This window comes from Pseudorasbora parva, chromosome 3 (genome assembly GCF_024679245.1).
Source record: "Pseudorasbora parva isolate DD20220531a chromosome 3, ASM2467924v1, whole genome shotgun sequence".
NCBI classification, from domain to species: Eukaryota; Metazoa; Chordata; class Actinopteri; order Cypriniformes; family Gobionidae; genus Pseudorasbora; species Pseudorasbora parva.
Genome location: NC_090174.1, coordinates 21,604,760 through 21,623,901, shown reverse-complemented (window position 1 = coordinate 21,623,901; position 19,142 = coordinate 21,604,760). Strand labels below are relative to the sequence as shown.

The following is a 19,142-nucleotide window of genomic DNA, read 5'->3' as shown; positions in this document are numbered from 1 at the left end:
CCAGCTACGACAACCGTCACGTGAAAAGGGATGAAGCGCGAGCTGTACAACTGAAGTCAATTTAATGAAGTGTGCAAATATTTACAAATGAGAGTCTGCCACAAAATATAGATTGATGTGGTCTATATTATGAAGGTAATTCGGAACAAATTGGAGTACTGTAAAAAAAACAACTTAATTGTGATAACTGTAATACTCATAATCAGCTGTCAGAACAGATAATCATAGCATTATCAATAAAAAAAATCGATAATGTTAATCATTCCTCTCAACCAAATGTTTTAACTTATCTGTTGATTTTAATTTTCAACATCACTGTTTTAATAAACCACTTGTAATGGTTTCCAAAGACCACAAGGGGGAGTTAACTGGTTGAGATCTTGGGAAATTGGCGAGAAGACGACTTCACTGTAGAGCGCTGCAGAGCCACAGAGCCGCAGTTTTACCCCAACCTACATTAAATTCGTTTCTTGGTTATGTCTCCAACAAATTAATAATATTCTCACACTTTCAGCCTGTTTAAAAGTACGTTTTATTTGTGTTCAAGTTTATGCATTTACCCCAGGCAGAATTAATCAACTTGAGGAATTAGTTATCTTGACTTTATACTAATAATTTAATAAGTATAAATACCTTTGACATGTCTATTCAAAAGTTCGTTTTTTTATACCAGGCATTGAAAATACATTGTGCTTATTATACCAGGCTGTTCGTTGTTGAAAAAAAAAACGTAATTGAAGTGTTCATGACAGCATTGTTTTATATCAGTAAAGGAGCCTGAATGCCTCTGGGCAACAGCAGATTAAAAAAAATAACAGCAGGAGCAAAAATAATCAATAGATAATTTTAGGACAGAATTAAGATTTAAATCCAATGTATCAGCCGATTTCACAGGGGGACAGGATTTGTCATGACACCGGTATCAGCGTGCCATGAAACCGCTAATGAACCTGCGCATGCGCGGGTAAAACCGCGGCTGGGGTGAAACCATAGGGTGAAACCTGGGTGAAACTCATGTTGAAACTGCGGGTCTGCGGCTCTGCAGACAGATATTATTGGATGGTTTTACCCCAACCACAAGGTGCGTCTCAATCAGCTCCCTAGTTCAGTAAGGGCACTGATCAGGGAGTCAGCCCATTGACTTACGTCCTGATCAGTGCCCTGACTACTGAACTAGGGAGCAGATTGAGACGCATCCACAGTTTTACCGCAGCAGTTCTGCCATAGTTGTGACTGCGCATGCGCATTGCGTCGTTATGTCTTCGAGACGCATGTTACGTATGATATGGCCCGGTTACGGCTTACGACACGGGAAGGGAATACAACTACAATTTTATTTATTTATTTATTGTAATTGCATTTGCTTGATTTTATAGTAATTAGTTAGTGATCAACTGTAATGGTAAAATAATGAAATGTGTAAAATGTAAATTGTAAATGTAATAAATAAATGTAAATTAAATTCGTTTCAACTTGAGGAATTAGTTATCTTGACTTTAGACTAATAATTTAGTAATTATAGAAAACTTTGAAATGTCTATATTCGAAAGTTCGTTTTTTATTTATTTTATTTATTATTTTTGTTTATTATACCAGGCTGTTTGTTTTTGGAGTAAAAAAAATGTAATAGAAATATTTAAGTGTTCGTGACAGCATTGTTTTATATCAGTAAAGGAGCCTGAAGGTCTCTGGGCAACAGCAGATGCAATAAATAAATAAATAAATAAATAGCAGGAGCAACGATAATCAAGAGATGAAACTGCGCATGCGCGGGCAAACCGCGGCTAGGGTGAAACTGCGGCTTGGCCGAAATAGTATTTAAATAGTATTATTTACTGATCTTCATTTTTTGTCATTACAGCATTTGTCTCTACATACAGCAATACAGCACATACAGCAATGTCTCTACAGCATTTTTGTCTCTACATAAATAGGTAATTTTTGTAATTTTCAGTGGCATGTATGCCTGGTTAATTTATGACCATGTAACAAATTCATTTATTTATATAGCTTGTTATAGTGCTTAGCAAAGTCAACCATAATGAACAGATTCATATACGTTGTACATGACTATTTTATTAAATATATTGCATAGTTTGAAATTTTTATAAAGCATACATTATGATACTTCCAAATGTTTTATAGCATTGACTCCGATAGATGTAATCTTAAAGTGCTGTTTACAAATACTGGATGGATAATTAACATAAAATACATAGGAGATAAGAATGAGAATGAAAAAATTAAAACATCAAACAGGCGGAACCAATTAGAAAACAAACGTTTCAGGAGGAACTATAGACACCAGCGCACACCATGTAAAGGACTTCAAATCGTTCAGCTGTCAGACACTTTACTGTCTATGGTCAGACAACGCTGTAAGTTCAATGTGTCAAGTAGAAATTAATATTTTAAAACCGTTTTTACTGGGAAACACCATTAACATTACTGATCTATCTTTTTTTCTGCGTACATGACACATTAGCGATGTTTGGTGCTTTTTGTAACACACTTGCTTGATTAATCAGGCGCATTTCCATGGTAATAATGAGTGTGCAGAGTGTAACAAGAAACGCAGTATCTAAAAACGTAAAATTATATTCAGTTTGATTACAGTTACAGAATTCTGGCGCACAATTTCACAAGATCAAGGCTTATTTTCGCTCAGTTTGGCATTTTCATGACTCGTCAGTAATCTGTACTGAATACTGTGTATTGTGTTCTGTTTGTATTGTCAGGTTTTTTGTTCCCGAAGAGGTCCCTGATTTACACATGAATGCAAGTGGACAATGAAACACCCCGCTACTTTGCAGTCGTGACATCTCTTACTAAAAGTCGGTCATGACAGACAAAATGATGTGCATCAGACTACTGACACTGCTTAAGCCACATGCAGTGAAGAGGAATCTACCACAGATCTGTTCTGCCCGTTTTTCAAGTCTCGGAAGACAGCATAAAAACATCATCACAGCCTACTGTCAGCCAGGATTCTGCTTTAACGAAAGTGATGATCACAAACAGAGAATATGGTCTCCTTCGCTGGCAGGTCACAACTATGGCAGAAGGTTTTTCAGCCTTACGCCTGCTGGGATTGTCAATGCTGCCCCAGTGTCCATTCAGCCATACCTCAGATTAATGAGACTGGACAAACCCATAGGTGAGGTCATGTCAAACGCTTCCCAGCTGCATATAGAAGAAACAATATGTCATTATCCAGGACGCTCAAACATTACAAGCTTTTCTATTTTTCATTAAAATATTAATTATGTGTTCTTGTAGGAACGTGGCTGCTGTATCTGCCTTGTACGTGGAGTATTGGGCTGGCGGCAGACCCAGGATGCCTTCCTGATCTGCGCATGCTTGCACTGTTCGGTGTCGGAGCTTTGCTTATGAGAGGAGCTGGATGCACTATCAATGACATGTGGGATAAAGATTTTGACAGGAAGGTATGCGTATATGAATTTGAAGTTGTTGCGATTCACTATTGTGAAATATATATTTGAGTGAAACAACTTCTTAAAATAGAATAAATGTAGGTTGGTCCACAGGGAAGTTCTGCCCTCTAACTGGAAAACACTTCATCAGAGAAGAGATCGCTGAAAGTTGGAGTGGAAGTTACTTTGGTTAAAGATGATGAGAGCACATGAATAAAATAATAAAATAAAACAAATCACAGATAAATTATTCATAATAATTACTGATACTTTGTTGCCTTTAAGATGCCTTTCCCCCCTCATAATGTTCTTCCCGTAGTCCCAAAAGTCTTTTGTTTATGTTCATTACATGAGAAAATTAGATGCAGTGGATTTCCATGCCACTAGTGGAGTACATTTCTATGGTAGATTGTTTTTAGCACAGAAAAATAAATAAAATAAAAATCAACAAAAGTAATTGACATTTTATCTCACAATTCTGACTACTTTACATTTTGCAATTCTGACTTTTATTCTCAGAATTGTGAGATGCACACTTGCAATTCTGATAAATTAAATCAGATCACAATTCTGACAATTTATTGCAACTAGGAGTTATACAATCCAATTATGAGAAAAAAAGTCAGTTTAATTCAAAGATCTTGCAATTCTGAGGGGGGAAAAGTCTGAATTATGAGATATTAACGTTTCTAAGTCTGGTTTCGCATACAGGGCTTAGATTAAGCCAGGATTAGGACTAGGTTCAGTTAGAACTTTTAAGTAGCTTTTATAAACATGCCTTAGAAAAAACATGTGTCTTTACATGCCTTACAAAAAACATTTTAGTCTGGGAATATCTTAAAGCTTGTCTGTGAAACTGGGCACAGATCTCTGACTTTATTTATCTTTTAATAAATTAATACTTTTATTCAGCAAGGATATGTTAAACTGATAAAAAGTGATTTAGATTGTTAGAATTTTTTAATTTTTTTTTAAATAAATGTTGTTCTTTTTAACATTTTATTCGTCAATGAATCCAAAAAAAAAAAGACCACAGGTTCCCAACAAATAATAATAACTGTAATAATAATAATAATACATTATACATATATATATGTCACGGTTCAGTTCGGTACGTGTTAGATGCAGCAAAAATAAAAACTTTTTTTTTTTTTTTTAACTAACAAAGTATGATTTAAAAAAAAATTTTTTTTTACATTGAACAAAGATGGAGCTATACTTTACCCATCTTCTATGTAGTTACAGAAATAGCTCTTTACAATAGCTCTCTCCACACTTTTTTCACACACTACTGCTTCTGTCATCCCTTTGGCCAAATCCTAACTTGTTTGACTCTCAAGGGGGCGTGTCTGAAGAACGTGGCTGTTCAGCTCCCATTCATCGGTAATGTAATGTGCCGTTAAAGTCAGGTAGCTTTGTGTAGCCGTTGACGTCCAGCCGTCTGTTGTCAGAGCAACCGCTGTTGCTTTGGCCAATTGGCAATTGGTTCTCTATTTGGGCTTTTGTTTTTAGTACAAAGCAGGAATTACTGGCTAAAATGGGCTCGTGAAGGAACATTGTAACGGGGCTCAATTACTTTAAGCACGTTCTTAAAACTCCGTCTGCAGTGCGTATGCGGTGCGTTTTGCGCTGCGTATGCGGTGCAGGAGCCGCACGCCCTGTTGTCCTTTCACATATGTTGCGTTTTCAATCCGCAACCATGGGTACAGAACAAATACGCACCGATACGCACAGACTACGCACTGCAGACGGAGTTTGTGTGAAACGGGCGTACGGTCTCATATCCGCGGCTATAAATGTTTTGCCATTTGAATAAGTTGAAAATGTCGGCCTAAATGCTGCGGGGATAGTTTGTGGTTGTTTCTCCTTTTTATCGTCTTGTTGTCGGCGTAAATGAGTTGATTGACATGACATGAATTATTCCCACTGCTGTACCATCATGTAGCAAATGCGACATACCGTTGTTTTTTAATCCATCACTCTTGCCAACACCATCATAGCTTACAGAGAATCCAAAGTTCACCAACACACCAGACCCGTTGGTTATTTGAGGATCTTCTATTTCTGGTTTGTTAAACGCAATAGCCATTTTGCAATGAGCATTCAGCGTGTACTGAGTAAGCGAGCACCTGACTGAGCAGCCTAAAACATATTTGTTTTTTGTTTTTTTCTCTTAGTCAGGGACATTGCCTGTTACGTCGTTTTGGTTATTGGCTTCCTTGTTGAACGCATAATATTATATTTTACATACTTTTTTATTTTCCAAATCTAATTAATTAGACCAAGAACCGTTTGGTACATAATGCGTACCGCGTACGGAACCGAAAGCCTCGTACCGAACAGTTCAATACGAATACGCGTATTGTTACACCCCTAATATATATATATATGTAACCCTCTTCGTTGATGTGCTTCCCTGACTGTCTCTGCGTTGTGTGGGTGTTGGGGGGTGAATAGGAAGGACACCAAAGTCGCTGGTAGTCAATGCTGAGCAGCTTTCTTTTATTAGGCTTCTTTTTTAGTTCAGCCACTTTTCATAAAGGAAATAAGACTGTGTTATTTCAAATCAACTTCAAAATTACAACACACAATAATCCATAATGGAAAACCACAGCTAACTCAATAGTAAACTCCTTGCTCAGAAAATATAAACTACAACATGTGACAGACAAAAGAAATAAATGCTAGATATATTCAAAATAGGAACAATAAAACCATAAAATACACAAATAAACCTTAAACACAACATAAAGTACAAAAAGTATACTCAGCCACATGGAACATAGTAAATGTGCAATAATATCAGAAATGCAAAACAGTTTATCAAAAATAATCTAACATATGCTTTAGTAAATTTGTTAAACATCAGTATATCTCCTGTAATAATATGGATGGCTAATATAATTAGAGAAATTATCAATTATTATGGAACAACCGTGATAGCCTTCCTTACCTTTTCATAAAGGAAATAAGACTGTGGGGGTAAGGAAGGGGCAACTCCCCCAAAGAAACACAACAGTCAGCTCCCCCCAATGGCAGGGAGAGAACATTACATCTTCCCTACATCCACCCCCTCTTTAAATGATGTCGTCCCAGTCATCACTTAATTTAGGTTAAACATAAATGGAACAAATTAAGTTTAAATCTTAAAATTCTCTTCGAAGTGTGTGTGGGGGATGTAAATGAGTGAGTGTGTTGCTAAGGCAGTTCTTCTTTGCTTTTGCTTTTTCCCACACTTTCCTTCCTCTTTCTACCTTCTCCTTGTCACTTTCACCTTGGAGGACATGAACCTCCAGTGAGAGTCTATTCGGTGGGCGCCTTTTCCGCTCAGGATATCTCCTCTTTGGCTGATCAAGATTTGAGACTTCCAACTGTGTTTGCTCCTTATCCCCTTCCTTTTCACTCATATTTTCTTTCAACTGACTTTCATCCTGTTCACACTCTTCGCCATCAACATCTGGCAATTCCACACTCACACACTGTGTGGTAGTGGCACTGTCTCCACTCTCAGTTGTTTCCACTAATTCTTCTTCTTCCTCGGAAACACTTGAGTCCATTTCAGACAATTCCTCCATGTTAGACTCTTCTTGGCCTAGGTTCTTGGAACCCACCGGAAAAAACATACACTGGTACAGAAGATTGCGGTGGATGACTCTTTCCCTGCCACCCTCTTCTGGACGAACCACGTACACTGGAATTCCTGCCTGTTTCTTTACCACGACATATGGGCATGGTTCCCACCTATCTGCCAGCTTCTGTTTCCCCTCAACATAACACACTTTCACCATCACTCTGTCACCAGGTTGGAACATGTGGCTTTTGGCTTTCTTGTCATAGTGCTTTTTCTGAAGGTCTTTAGCATGCCTTGACATTCTATCTGCTTCATCATAAGCATAGGTCAAGCATTCACGCAGTGTCTGCACATATTCACTGTACTCACATGGCTCTTTTTCTGTTGACAGGCCAAAAAGGAGATCAACAGGCAGTCGTGGATGTCTGCCATACATCAAAAAGTATGGGGAGAAACCAGTCGAATCGTGTTGAGTACAGTTGTAAGCATGTGTCAGTGCGTCAATGTATTCATGCCACCTGGGCTTCTGATCAGGATCAAGAGTGCCCAACATATTCATTAGAGTCCTGTTAAATCTCTCAGTGATCCCATTGCCTTGTGGGTGGTAGGGGCTGGTATGAGTTCTTGCGATCCCTGTCAGCTTACACAACTGCTTCACCACTGTGCTCTCAAAATTTCTGCCCTGATCTGCATGGAGTCGTGCTGGAAACCCAAACCGACAGAAGAAATTCTTCCACAGCACCTTTGCCACAGTGACAGCTTTCTGGTCTTTTGTGGGGTAAGCCTGGGCGAACCTTGAGAAATGATCAGTGACCACCAGGATATTCTCTATTCCTCCCTTAGACTTCTCCAGGACAAGAAAATCCATGCAGATAAGTTCCATAGGGGCATTAGTGTGAATGCTCACCAGCGGAGCTCTATTTCCAGCTGTTGGAGTTTTTCTCAAACAACATCTTTCACACTGCTCGCACCAGGACTTTATTTCACAATGCATTCTTGGCCAAAAGAATCGTTCCCGGAACAGATTCAAGGTACGCTCAAATCCCAAATGACCAGAGTTGTCATGAAGACTTGTTTTAGCCAAAAGTCGCATTTTCTCTGGCAAGACCAGCTGAGCAATGGACTGTCCCAGAGCATCCTTAACATGCCTGTAAAGAATTCCATCTTTAACCACCAGTCTTTTCCACTCTTTCAAAAGAAGCAGAGCATCTTTTCCTTTCTCCAACCTTTCTCCACGTCTTGGCTTTCTGTTTAGTGTCTTGTAGTGCATAACTGGTCCAATGACAGGGTCTACTTTTTGACATCCTCTGATCTCCAGCTTTGTCATTGCAGGCAGTGCATCAGTACCAGCTCCGTCAAATGGATCAGCTAGCTTGTCAACCCGGTCCATAAACGCTCCCTCTTTGCATACAACAGTTCTCTCCACTTGCTCACTAACATCTTCCTTCCTTCCTAACATATCCCCGCAGGACAGGTCTTGCTGTGTGGAGGAAATCAACTGTGGGCAGGACTGAAGAGTTTTTGTGACCTCTTGACTCGACATCCTTGAGAGTGCGTCAGCATTAGCGTTGGACTTCCCTTGCCTGTAACCAATGTCAAAGTCAAACATGGCAAGCTGTGACACCCAACGTTGACCTGTGGCATCCAACTTTGCGGTACTCATCACATATTTAAGTGGGTTGTTGTCAGTCAGCACAGAAAACTTATGCCCATAGAGGTGGTCATAGAATTTATCTGTAACAGCCCACTTTAGAGCCAAAAACTCTAACTTGTGTGCGGGGTAACGGGTTTCAGGTGGTCTCAAACCTCGGCTTGCGTAAGCAATTACCTTTTCCACACCATCTTGAACTTGTGCAAGGACCGCTCCAAGACCCTCACCAGAAGCATCCGTTTGCAGTACAAATGGTAAATTGAAGTTGGGGTAGCCCAGGATTGGCGCTGTTGTCAATCTCACCTTCAGAGCTTCAAAAGCCTTCTCACATTCATCTGACCACTCAAAAATCTTTGCAGGTCCAGATGTTCCTTTTACACCTCTTTTCTTTTTCTTAGGGTCTCCAGAGGTAAGCTGATACAGAGGTGCTGCCAGTGATGCATAGCCCTCGATGAAACGCCTATAGTATCCTGTGAAGCCAAGAAACTTCAATACTTCCTTCGCACTCGATGGCCGCTTCCAATCTCGGACTAGGCTTATCTTCTCAGGATCCGTATGAATACCCTCCGCGGACACCATGTGGCCCAGGTAATGAACTTCTTTCCTCAGTAGCCTGCACTTTTGAGGCTTCAGCTTCAAACCATGTTTGCGGAGACGGCTGAACACCACTTCCAACCGCTCAAGGTGCTCTTCAAAAGTCCTAGAGAAGATAATTATGTCGTCGAGATAGATAAGGAGGCTCTCAAAGTTCAGATCACCAAAGCAACACGTCATCAATCTTTGGAAGGTTGACGGGGCATTCTGCAGACCAAATGGCATCCTGTTGGCCTCATATAACCCCATGGGGGTGCTGAAAGCAGTTTTGGGCTTGTCGTGTTCAGCCACCTCAACTTGCCAATATCCAGAAGTGAGATCAAGAGTCGAGAAGAACCTTGCATTTCCCAAAGCCTCCAATGCATCCTCTATTCTTGGTAGTGGGAAAGCGTCTCTGGTGCTGCAGGAATTCAGTTTCCTGTAGTCCACGCAAATCCTCAAGGAGCCATCTTTTTTTGACACAACAACGATGGGGGATGCATAAGGGCTTTTGCTTGGACGAATAACTCCAGCTTCTTCCATCTGGGATATGGCCTTCCGTACATCCTGGTACTGAGACGGGGGTATTTTCCGATAAGGGAGGCGAAAAGGTTTTGGGTCTACCAAAGGTATCTCATGTTGCACAGTGGTGGTATGGCCATAATCCATGGAGTGTTTGGAGAAGACATCAGCATTTCTCCTTAACAGTTCCCGGAGCAACGCCAACTGTTCCTCATCTTCCACTGCTGCAGCACTAAGGTCAACTCCACATGCCATAGCATTAACAGACTCAACACTGGTAGTCTGCTGTTGATTTTGACAAGATGGTATCACTGAATACCCACACTGACTCGGATGCATGAACTGGTTCTGGCATGGCATTTGGCACTTTTGTCCTTCTTCAACAACATTCCGGATCAGGAAAGCATCTGCAAGAAGGACCTTTGGATGGACAATCAGATCTTTCCCAGACAGGTTCAAGAGGCGAACGGGAACACAGCCTTTGTCCACATTAGCAAGCAGCCTGGCAACCATCAGGCCTTCTGGTATCCTTTTGGAGGACTGGCTCTCTACCAGAACTGTGTACTGTGTTCTCTTTGGTCCACCCATAACTCTGCCGATAACATCCTGCTCCTTACCAGCTGGTATTATTATTCTGTGGCCAGCATACTGTACTTTACCCACTTTACCCCTAGACCCATCTGGTTCATTTTTACTTACAGCCACCAGTGCAGAATGCCACTCAGGATTTGTCAACTTGACTTTGGCAAGATATTTTCTGCCATATGACGCTTGGAGGTAGTTTCTGGAAACCCTTATTACATTGGTCCCAATGAGCAATGGAACACAGGATCGGTACTCTGTCACAGGGACAACAAAGGCAGGAACATTTGAGTAGACCCTTCCCAAAAACTTGAGGCTGATACTAAGCACACCAACATGAGAAACAGGTTGGCCAGCGGCACCTTCAATGGGGATGTCTGATGGGTGCAATTCCTGAGTACATAGGACAGGATGCCCTCGCCAGAACTCATCAGTAATTGTAGTTACTTGAGAGCCAGAGTCAATGAGAGCCTTACACATCTCTCCATTCACTTCAACCACCCCTTCATTACAGGGACCTACCAGTGGGGTATCAGCTGGTTTAGACTTGCCTGTTTCATGTTGCTGGGGACACTTTTGCATGCCTGTGGTTGCCCCGGTAACCACAGGCCCTACACATTTAAATCCTGCCTGGTCTCTGTTCCATTTTCAGCTTGAGCTGCATCATCATCGGTCATCATTGTCCTACACAGACGTGCAATGTGTCCCGGTTTTCCACAGCGATAGCACACTACGCCTCTTATTGCAGTGTCGCTACTCCCTTGAGATCTCTGGACCTGAGGAAGCACAGTCTGTGGTGATGCTCCAACTCTAGCCTCCAGTTGTGTCAACCTATTGATCTGATCTTGTTGGCTGCTCACCAGTTTCTTTACCATGGCTGTGAGTTCAGTAAGGTCTGAGTTTTGTCTATTTCCTTTCTCGGTTCTCGGCTTTTCGTCCGACTGGTTACCACTCATTGTTGTAAACTGAGCCTGAGTGTACGACTTTTTGGCCCTTGGCTGTGTCTGAAACTTCTTTGTCTCCCTTGCAAGGTTACGAAGTTCTGCTTGGAGTTCACGGAAACTTAAAAGTCTAGGCTTCATCGGTGCTATCCTGTGATAAACCTCTTCATCACTCAAACCTCTAATGAACTGACGAGTCAGTTTGCTGTCTCTGTCTGGAAAAGATTGGCCTCCATACTGTGCCTCTTCCACTGAACGTAAACTGGCCTCCAGAGCAATGGCGTATGAACATGCTGACTCGCCAGGGCGCTGGCATCTCTCATAGAAATCAGCTAATGGGTCCAGAGATGTTTGCATATCACTATATTCAGCTCGTAGTTCCTCAAAGGCTCTGCCAGTAGTCTGCTCATTAGGAGGGAGATTCAGAACTAGCCTTCTGGCTTCACCATTCAAATGTCGCACTACAGTAGCAAATGACAGATTTGCAGGCATTCCTCCAGCATCAAGGAGATACTGCATGTCCCGTATCCAGTCTTCAATAAGTATTCTGCAATCAGGACCACCACTGAACACTTGGACACTTCGAACTTGGTGTGTCTGCGTAAAGCTGGGTTGTGGTGTGGTCATTGCAGAGGAATTCATTTTTGCATCTTGCTGATAAGCAACATACGGAGATGCTGTCTGGGGCTGTTGCACTGAACTGGGTTGTTGTGCATACATATGTGAACCAGGATGCATTGGCATTGTCATAGTAGCATACACAGGAGTAGAGAAGGATGACACAACGGCACAGTTTGAATGTGAGGTGTGCTTTTGATCATTGGAAGCTTGTTGCGCTTGAATGGGATCTGCTTTGTGAGGATAGCTGGTTCCAGATAAGACAGGAGGTGCTGGGGGAAGGAGTGAGCTAGGTGGTTTTGAGTACATGGCATTTTGCCCATCATAGCAGAAGGATGGAGGAATCTGCATGGCCGCTGAATGACCAGGCAAGTTGGTTTGGGGTAAGAAACTCATTGCAGCAGGGGAGTGCAGGCCACATGGAGAAGTGTACATACTGGGTGCCTGGATCATACCTGGGTAAGTGGAAATGTGAGCTTTAGGTTGCACAGTCAATCCTGGCGGCAGGTACGGGTCATTTGGAGAAGGAGGCATGTCAGTTGGTGTTCTATTAGCCATGTTTGGTGAAGCCTGAATGGTAGTGACATTGTCATGCATGTTAGTTCGGGATGAAACAGTCGGCACATTAGATGGGTGTGGGTTAACTGAAGAGACAAGGTGCAAGGTGGTTGGAAGTCCATAGAAAGGGCTGTCTGGGGCCTGGGCATGAGCTGAAGGCTTATATTGCACAGAACTACTGGGGCAGGTGTCTGACTGGTGCCAGCTCACTGCCGGGGGAGGCACATTCTCTGTGCGTGTCGCTAGCTTTAATGTCTTTGGCCTGACAGACTGTTGGGGTATATCTTCTGGCTGGGAGACAGTTTCAATACTCACATCGACAGGCATGTTTATTTCATACTGTTGGATTTTGTCCTGCTTTACTGGTAACCATGGGGTGGCCTGGAAGGGCTGTCTTATTGGTACTTGGGGATGGGAACGAGGTCGATGAGGGGTGGTTTCAGGGAACCTCTGCATTTTTCTTCCACTTCTGTGACTCTTCTTGCCTGTGCAGCACACAATGTGTATGTAGTGTGCAATACACTATAGTGCTTGCATATGTTAATATGACAAATGTAGGAAAGTGCAAATTAATGCAGTAAGTGAATGTGTTATATATTACTTATATTACTTTCCTATATTCACCAAAGCACTTTATAATGGATGAAATAAAAATAGCTCACTTCAACACATTAAAATACACTCAAATACTAATCAGGCGCACAAAAAAAAAGGAATATGGTTTCAAAAAGCTCACTAATTCACAAATGTTTTACTCAACTCAACGAACACTTATAGCATCTTATCAAAAGGTCAGAAAATATATCAAATACAAAACAGTCAGTTCAGTCTAACAATAGTTACACTGTCACTTTAGGCCAAAAGAAAGGCGGGGAATGTTTTTTTTTTTTTTTTTTTTTTGTGCTTTTTTTTTTTTTTTTGTGCTTTTTTTGTGCTTTTTTTCTTTTTTTTTTTTTTTTTGGTTTCTTTTTTTTTCCCCCTTGCTTTTTTTTTTCTTTCACTCTATTTACACTGTTTATTTGTCAAAAAGCTTACTTCCGTTGACATAGAAACCAACGATCCGGGTCACGGCACCAAAGATGTAACCCTCTTCGTTGATGTGCTTCCCTGACTGTCTCTGCGTTGTGTGGGTGTTGGGGGGTGAATAGGAAGGACACCAAAGTCGCTGGTAGTCAATGCTGAGCAGCTTTCTTTTATTAGGCTTCTTTTTTAGTTCAGCCACTTTTCATAAAGGAAATAAGACTGTGTTATTTCAAATCAACTTCAAAATTACAACACACAATAATCCATAATGGAAAACCACAGCTAACTCAATAGTAAACTCCTTGCTCAGAAAATATAAACTACAACATGTGACAGACAAAAGAAATAAATGCTAGATATATTCAAAATAGGAACAATAAAACCATAAAATACACAAATAAACCTTAAACACAACATAAAGTACAAAAAGTATACTCAGCCACATGGAACATAGTAAATGTGCAATAATATCAGAAATGCAAAACAGTTTATCAAAAATAATCTAACATATGCTTTAGTAAATTTGTTAAACATCAGTATATCTCCTGTAATAATATGGATGGCTAATATAATTAGAGAAATTATCAATTATTATGGAACAACCGTGATAGCCTTCCTTACCTTTTCATAAAGGAAATAAGACTGTGGGGGTAAGGAAGGGGCAACTCCCCCAAAGAAACACAACAGTCAGCTCCCCCCAATGGCAGGGAGAGAACATTACATCTTCCCTACATCTATATGCTGATAAGAATACCGTTTAAGTACCGGACCGATAAGCAGTATCGGTAAGAGTAGTAATACCGTTAAAACCTTAACGATACCCCGCGTTCACACCATGGCTGCTATGAGACTTGTTAATTTCAGTAATTTTAGAAATTTTAGTAATCAAATGTAAAATAACACTACATAGTTTATCATAGATAGCCTAAATTAATGTTTATTAAAGCTGAAGTTATTAAAGAGCTGTGAGTGATTTTCTCTTTGCATTTGGTTTTTTAATTCGCAGTAATTCGTCAGCATGTTTATTTACACCACTGCCTCTTTAAGACAGATGTGCAGATCTATAGGCGACTGATAATAGGCAGATGCACTACATTTTCTCCCAACTATATCCATAATAGCTATGTCCATTTTAGAAGCAAATTGTGTTTAAGAGACTCTCCAAGCCGGTCATTTTGACATAGATGTTTGTGCACATTTGATCGTTTAGATGCGAGTGTGAAACCCGAAAGTGTAATTTGCCCGTCTTGTTGCGGGTTGTTTTGGAGTGCGTGCCAACTTGGGAACAATCTCTTGCGCACATTTTTGTGCTTTTAATCGCTCTTTTTATTATTAAACGCGTCCCACAATTTACCAACAGTACCTAGACTGTATTCTATAACAATCACTGATCGTGCTGATTCTGACATTACGTTTGAGTTATAGGGAGAAATGACAGCATAGGCTACTGCTGTAAAGGGAATTAAGTTGCGCAAGACATAAATATTATTATTATAGGTCTTTGGAAGCCAAAATCTAAAATAAAATCAGACTATCACAGATCTAAACTGTAACCTAAAAAGTGTGTAAAGTGTGTTAGTTCTGTCCTCCTTTATCACTCATTAGGGCTGTCCCGCTGTTCACAAGGCATGTGTTGCATTCATCTTATTAACAATCGCTCCAGTGGCCGTGCTCAGCTCCCTCAACACTCGGTCCTGCTCTGCTTCATATTACAGTAACGTTCATAATCGCATCCATGAACTTGATTTCTGCCTTGAGTCCTATCCCGATTCTTTTCCACCGGCTGTGAGGTGAATAGGCAACCTCTTGCGGACAGAAATGTAATATAGTGAACCTTTAAAGGGATAGTTAAAAAAAACATTCTCTTATCACTTAGTAAAGGAAACATTAATGCATCTCTTATCACCCTCTTGTAGTTTAAACCTTTATGACATTTTTCTGTGGTACATACATGTAAGATAAGATATTTTGAAGAATGTTGCCTTACAAGTTTTGGTGATAATTGACCTCCATTACATGGGCGTAAACAAACTTTTTTCTCAGGCCTTTCTTAAAACATTGTTGTGGCAAAAATATGTTAACTCCGTTGCATTTCTGAATAAGAGACAAACCTTAGCCAATTATGTCTTTATAAAGATTTAATCCTTGCAAGAATGAATCCACAGTCAACACAACCAGGTAATGCCTGCATCGAGTGTGAACTGAGGAAACAAAGAAGGCCCAAGCTTTTATACCCCTCAGTGTCTCAGTAGTATTTTTCCGTACCGAGGAAAGGTGAAACAAATGTCTCCCCCCAACCCTTTTGTCATGGGACACAATGGTCCCTGTACCTACAGGGGGAAAGTAAGAAACACACACGCATACATGGCCCCCCTTCTGTCTTAGAACTTATTTAAATGAAAAGCAACAAACAGTGGTGTTAGATCTAATTTAGATTAGCCGACACCTCTGATGAGGGAAAACTCAAACTAGGGTTCCCGCCACAACCCCCCTGGGTTTCAAAAGATACTGTCTTTTGGTGTTTTATTATGGCAGAAACAGATGTTGACTTCTTGTGTGAACTCAAACATAAATGATTAAAATTTCTTCAACAACATCATATCTGGATTTGATCTTGGCAGCTGTTGGAATCTGATGTTGGCGTATGTCATATTTCTGGTAGGTGTCAAGGACAGCCACTCGGCCCATTGCATCAGGGGAGATCACACAGTTTGGGGCTCTGGTTTTCCTTGGAGGCCAGCTGAGTTTAGCATTGGGGGTCCTGCTCTGCCTCAATTACTACAGGTACTTCACCTTTTACAGTTTTTTTTATTTATTTATTCCGACTTCTGAAGTCATGATTATGAGGCATTTATATGTAATTTTTACCCAGGAAACCTATATTTACAATAATTCAGAGAGGACAGGTGTCAGCATGAGCACACTGACTGGTCTGCAGTTATACAGCCCCATACACAACAAACTGCGATGCTCTGTGCATTCTGACACCTTTCTATCAGGCAGAACCAGCATTAACCTCTTGAGCAATTTGAGCTACAGTAGCTCATCTGTTTGATTGGACCACACCGGCCAGCCTTCGCTCCCCACGTGCATCAATGTGCTTTGACTGACCATGACCCTGTCTCTGGTTCACCACTGTTCATTACTTGGACCACTTTAGGATTATTAGGAACACCGTAAATACTGTTTGACCCCTTTTCGCTTACAAAACTGCCTTAATTCTGGCATTGATTCAACACGGGTGCTGAAAGCATTCTTTAGAAATGTTGGCCCATATTGATAGGATAGCATCTTGCAGTTGATGTAGATTTGTGGGATGCACATCCAGGGCACGAAGCTCCCGTTCCACCACATCCCAAAGATGCTCCATTGGGTTGAGATCTGGTGACTGTGGGGGCCATTTTACTACAGTAAACTCTTGTCATGTTCAAAAAAACAATTTGAAATGATTCAAGCTTTGTGACATGGTGCATTATCCTGCTGGAAGTAGCTGTCAGAGGATGGGTACATGGTGGTCATAAAGGGATGGACATGGTCAGAAAAGATGCTCAGCTAGGCTGTGGCATTTAAATGATGCCCGATTAGCACTTAGGGGACTAAAGTGTGCCAATAAAACATCCCCCACACCATTACACCACCACCACCAGCCTGCACAGTGGTAACAAGGCATGATGGATCCATGTTCTCATTCTGTTTACGCCAAAATCTGACTCTACCATCTGAATATCTCAACAGCTCAACAGAAATTGAGACACATCAGACCAGGCAACATTTTTCCAGTCTTCATCTGTTTCATTTTGGTGAGCTTGTGCAAATTGTAACCTCTTTTTCCTATTTGTAGTGGTGATGAGTGGTACCCGGTGGGGTCTTCTGCTGTTGTAGCCCATCCGCCTCAAGGTTGTGCGTGTTGTGGCTTCACAAAAGCTTTGCTGCATACCTTGGTTGTAACGAGTGGTTATTTCAGTCAAAGTTGCTCTTCTATCAGCTTGAATCAGTCAGCCCATTCTCCTCTGATCTCTAGCATCAACAAAGCATTTTCGCCCACACGACTGCCACATACTGGATGTTTTTCCCTTTTCACACCATTCTTTGTAAACCCTAGAAATGGTTGTGCATGAAAATCCCAGTAACCAGGCAGATTGTGAAATACTCAGACTGGCACCGACAACCATGCCACACTCAAAAATTTTATTGCAAAATATGCATACCGGTAAATCTATAAATACAAATATTTTATAAGTATTTTGAGAGGCCAGCTCGATTGTCATTTAACTTTAATAAACTGTGATTTCCCATCTCTCTCTAGCATAGCTCTCGGAGCTGCTTCTTTGTCACTGGTGGTCACATACCCTCTCATGAAGAGAATCACATACTGGCCGCAGTTTGTTTTAGGTTTGTTAACATTAATGTAATCTTTCTCAAACCCCTCCCTTCCATATTTTAGATAAAAATATAAAAGTGAAAGTACTTAAACAAAAACTTGGTACATTGTTTGTTCCCCTTTAGGTCTCACTTTTAACTGGGGTGCGCTGCTTGGTTGGTCAGCTGTGAAGGGATCATGTGACTGGTCTGTGTGTTTACCTCTCTATGTGTCTGGTGTCATGTGGACATTGATTTATGACACAATCTATGCCCATCAGGTACAGTATTTGATTAATTATATCACACCCTAACATAAATGTGTGTAGTGTACATTTTTCTAAATCATCTTCTCATGAGTAGGACAAAGATGATGATTTAAAAGTGGGCGTGAAGTCTACAGCTCTGAGGTTCCAGGAGAACACCAAACTGTGGCTGAGTGGCTTTACAGGAGCGATGTTGTCAGGGCTGGTTCTAGCAGGAGTTAATGCAGACCAGACTTTGCCCTACTATTGTGCACTGTCTGCAGTGGCTATTCATCTCGCACATCAGGTGAGCAAGACAAACTGTAAAAAGCAGTGGCCTGTCTGGGGTTACTTATTTTTTATTTTTTTTAAGCCTTTAACCTTATTTGGATGGCCATGTGGAGGTCTGTTAAAATTAATTTAGATGGTACCTCAGCGATAAAATGTATTCAGATGGCATCTTTTGTCAGACGCAAGCAAAATGCATATGCTTGGAATAATAGAAATATATTTAATAATAGGAAAACAATATCGTATTTAATTCATTTAAATTATTTAAAAGAAACTTCCCCAGCTATTTTTTCAAAAAGTAAAATCATTAGTTCTGCAAGTCCTATTTTATATAAACATACATATATAAATAAAATAATCATGAGCCACAAAGTTTTGCCAATTCACTGTAGTGGAGCATTAATGCAAAAAACATTTGGGATTAAAAATCGAATTGCATGATATGCTAGATTAATTTATCAAATTACATGCATATCAATATTTGCTGAGAATCTCTCAATTACAAAAAGTTTTGCAAAGACAATTAACAGTTTTGTGTGCATGTGTGTTCCTCAGATTTACGCTGTGGACATCAACAGACCAGAGGACTGCTGGAAAAAATTTGCTTCAAACCGAAACCTCGGACTGCTTTTATTCTTAGGAATAGTGACTGGAAATTTATGGAAAAAGAGAAACGATGAGCAGTATCAAACACAGCTCAGCTCCATTTCAAATTAAAGCGTCTGCTGGTTGTGCTACTTGTAATAATTCCAATGATTTACGAGGCATATGTAA

The 19,142-nt window shown here is 40.7% G+C and overlaps 1 protein-coding gene across 2 annotated transcripts; it reads left to right on the top strand.

Moving 5' to 3' along the window:
• Nucleotides 1–1,827: 1,827 nt before the first annotated feature.
• Nucleotides 1,828–19,102, top strand: coq2 (coenzyme Q2 4-hydroxybenzoate polyprenyltransferase). Of its 2 annotated transcripts, none has more exons than XM_067438117.1 (8): nt 1,828–1,934; nt 2,739–3,157; nt 3,280–3,446; nt 16,136–16,257; nt 17,780–17,865; nt 17,980–18,113; nt 18,196–18,384; nt 18,924–19,102. In XM_067438117.1, exons 2-8 carry the CDS (start codon nt 2,842–2,844, stop codon nt 19,083–19,085), a joined length of 1,176 nt encoding a protein of 391 aa, XP_067294218.1. In that variant the 5' UTR covers nt 1,828–1,934; nt 2,739–2,841; the 3' UTR covers nt 19,086–19,102. The 2 variants fall into 2 exon arrangements, with proteins under 2 accessions (XP_067294218.1, XP_067294217.1); XM_067438116.1 differs by lacking the exon at nt 1,828–1,934 and adding an exon at nt 2,273–2,378.
• The last annotated feature ends 40 nt before the right edge of the window (nt 19,103–19,142 follow it).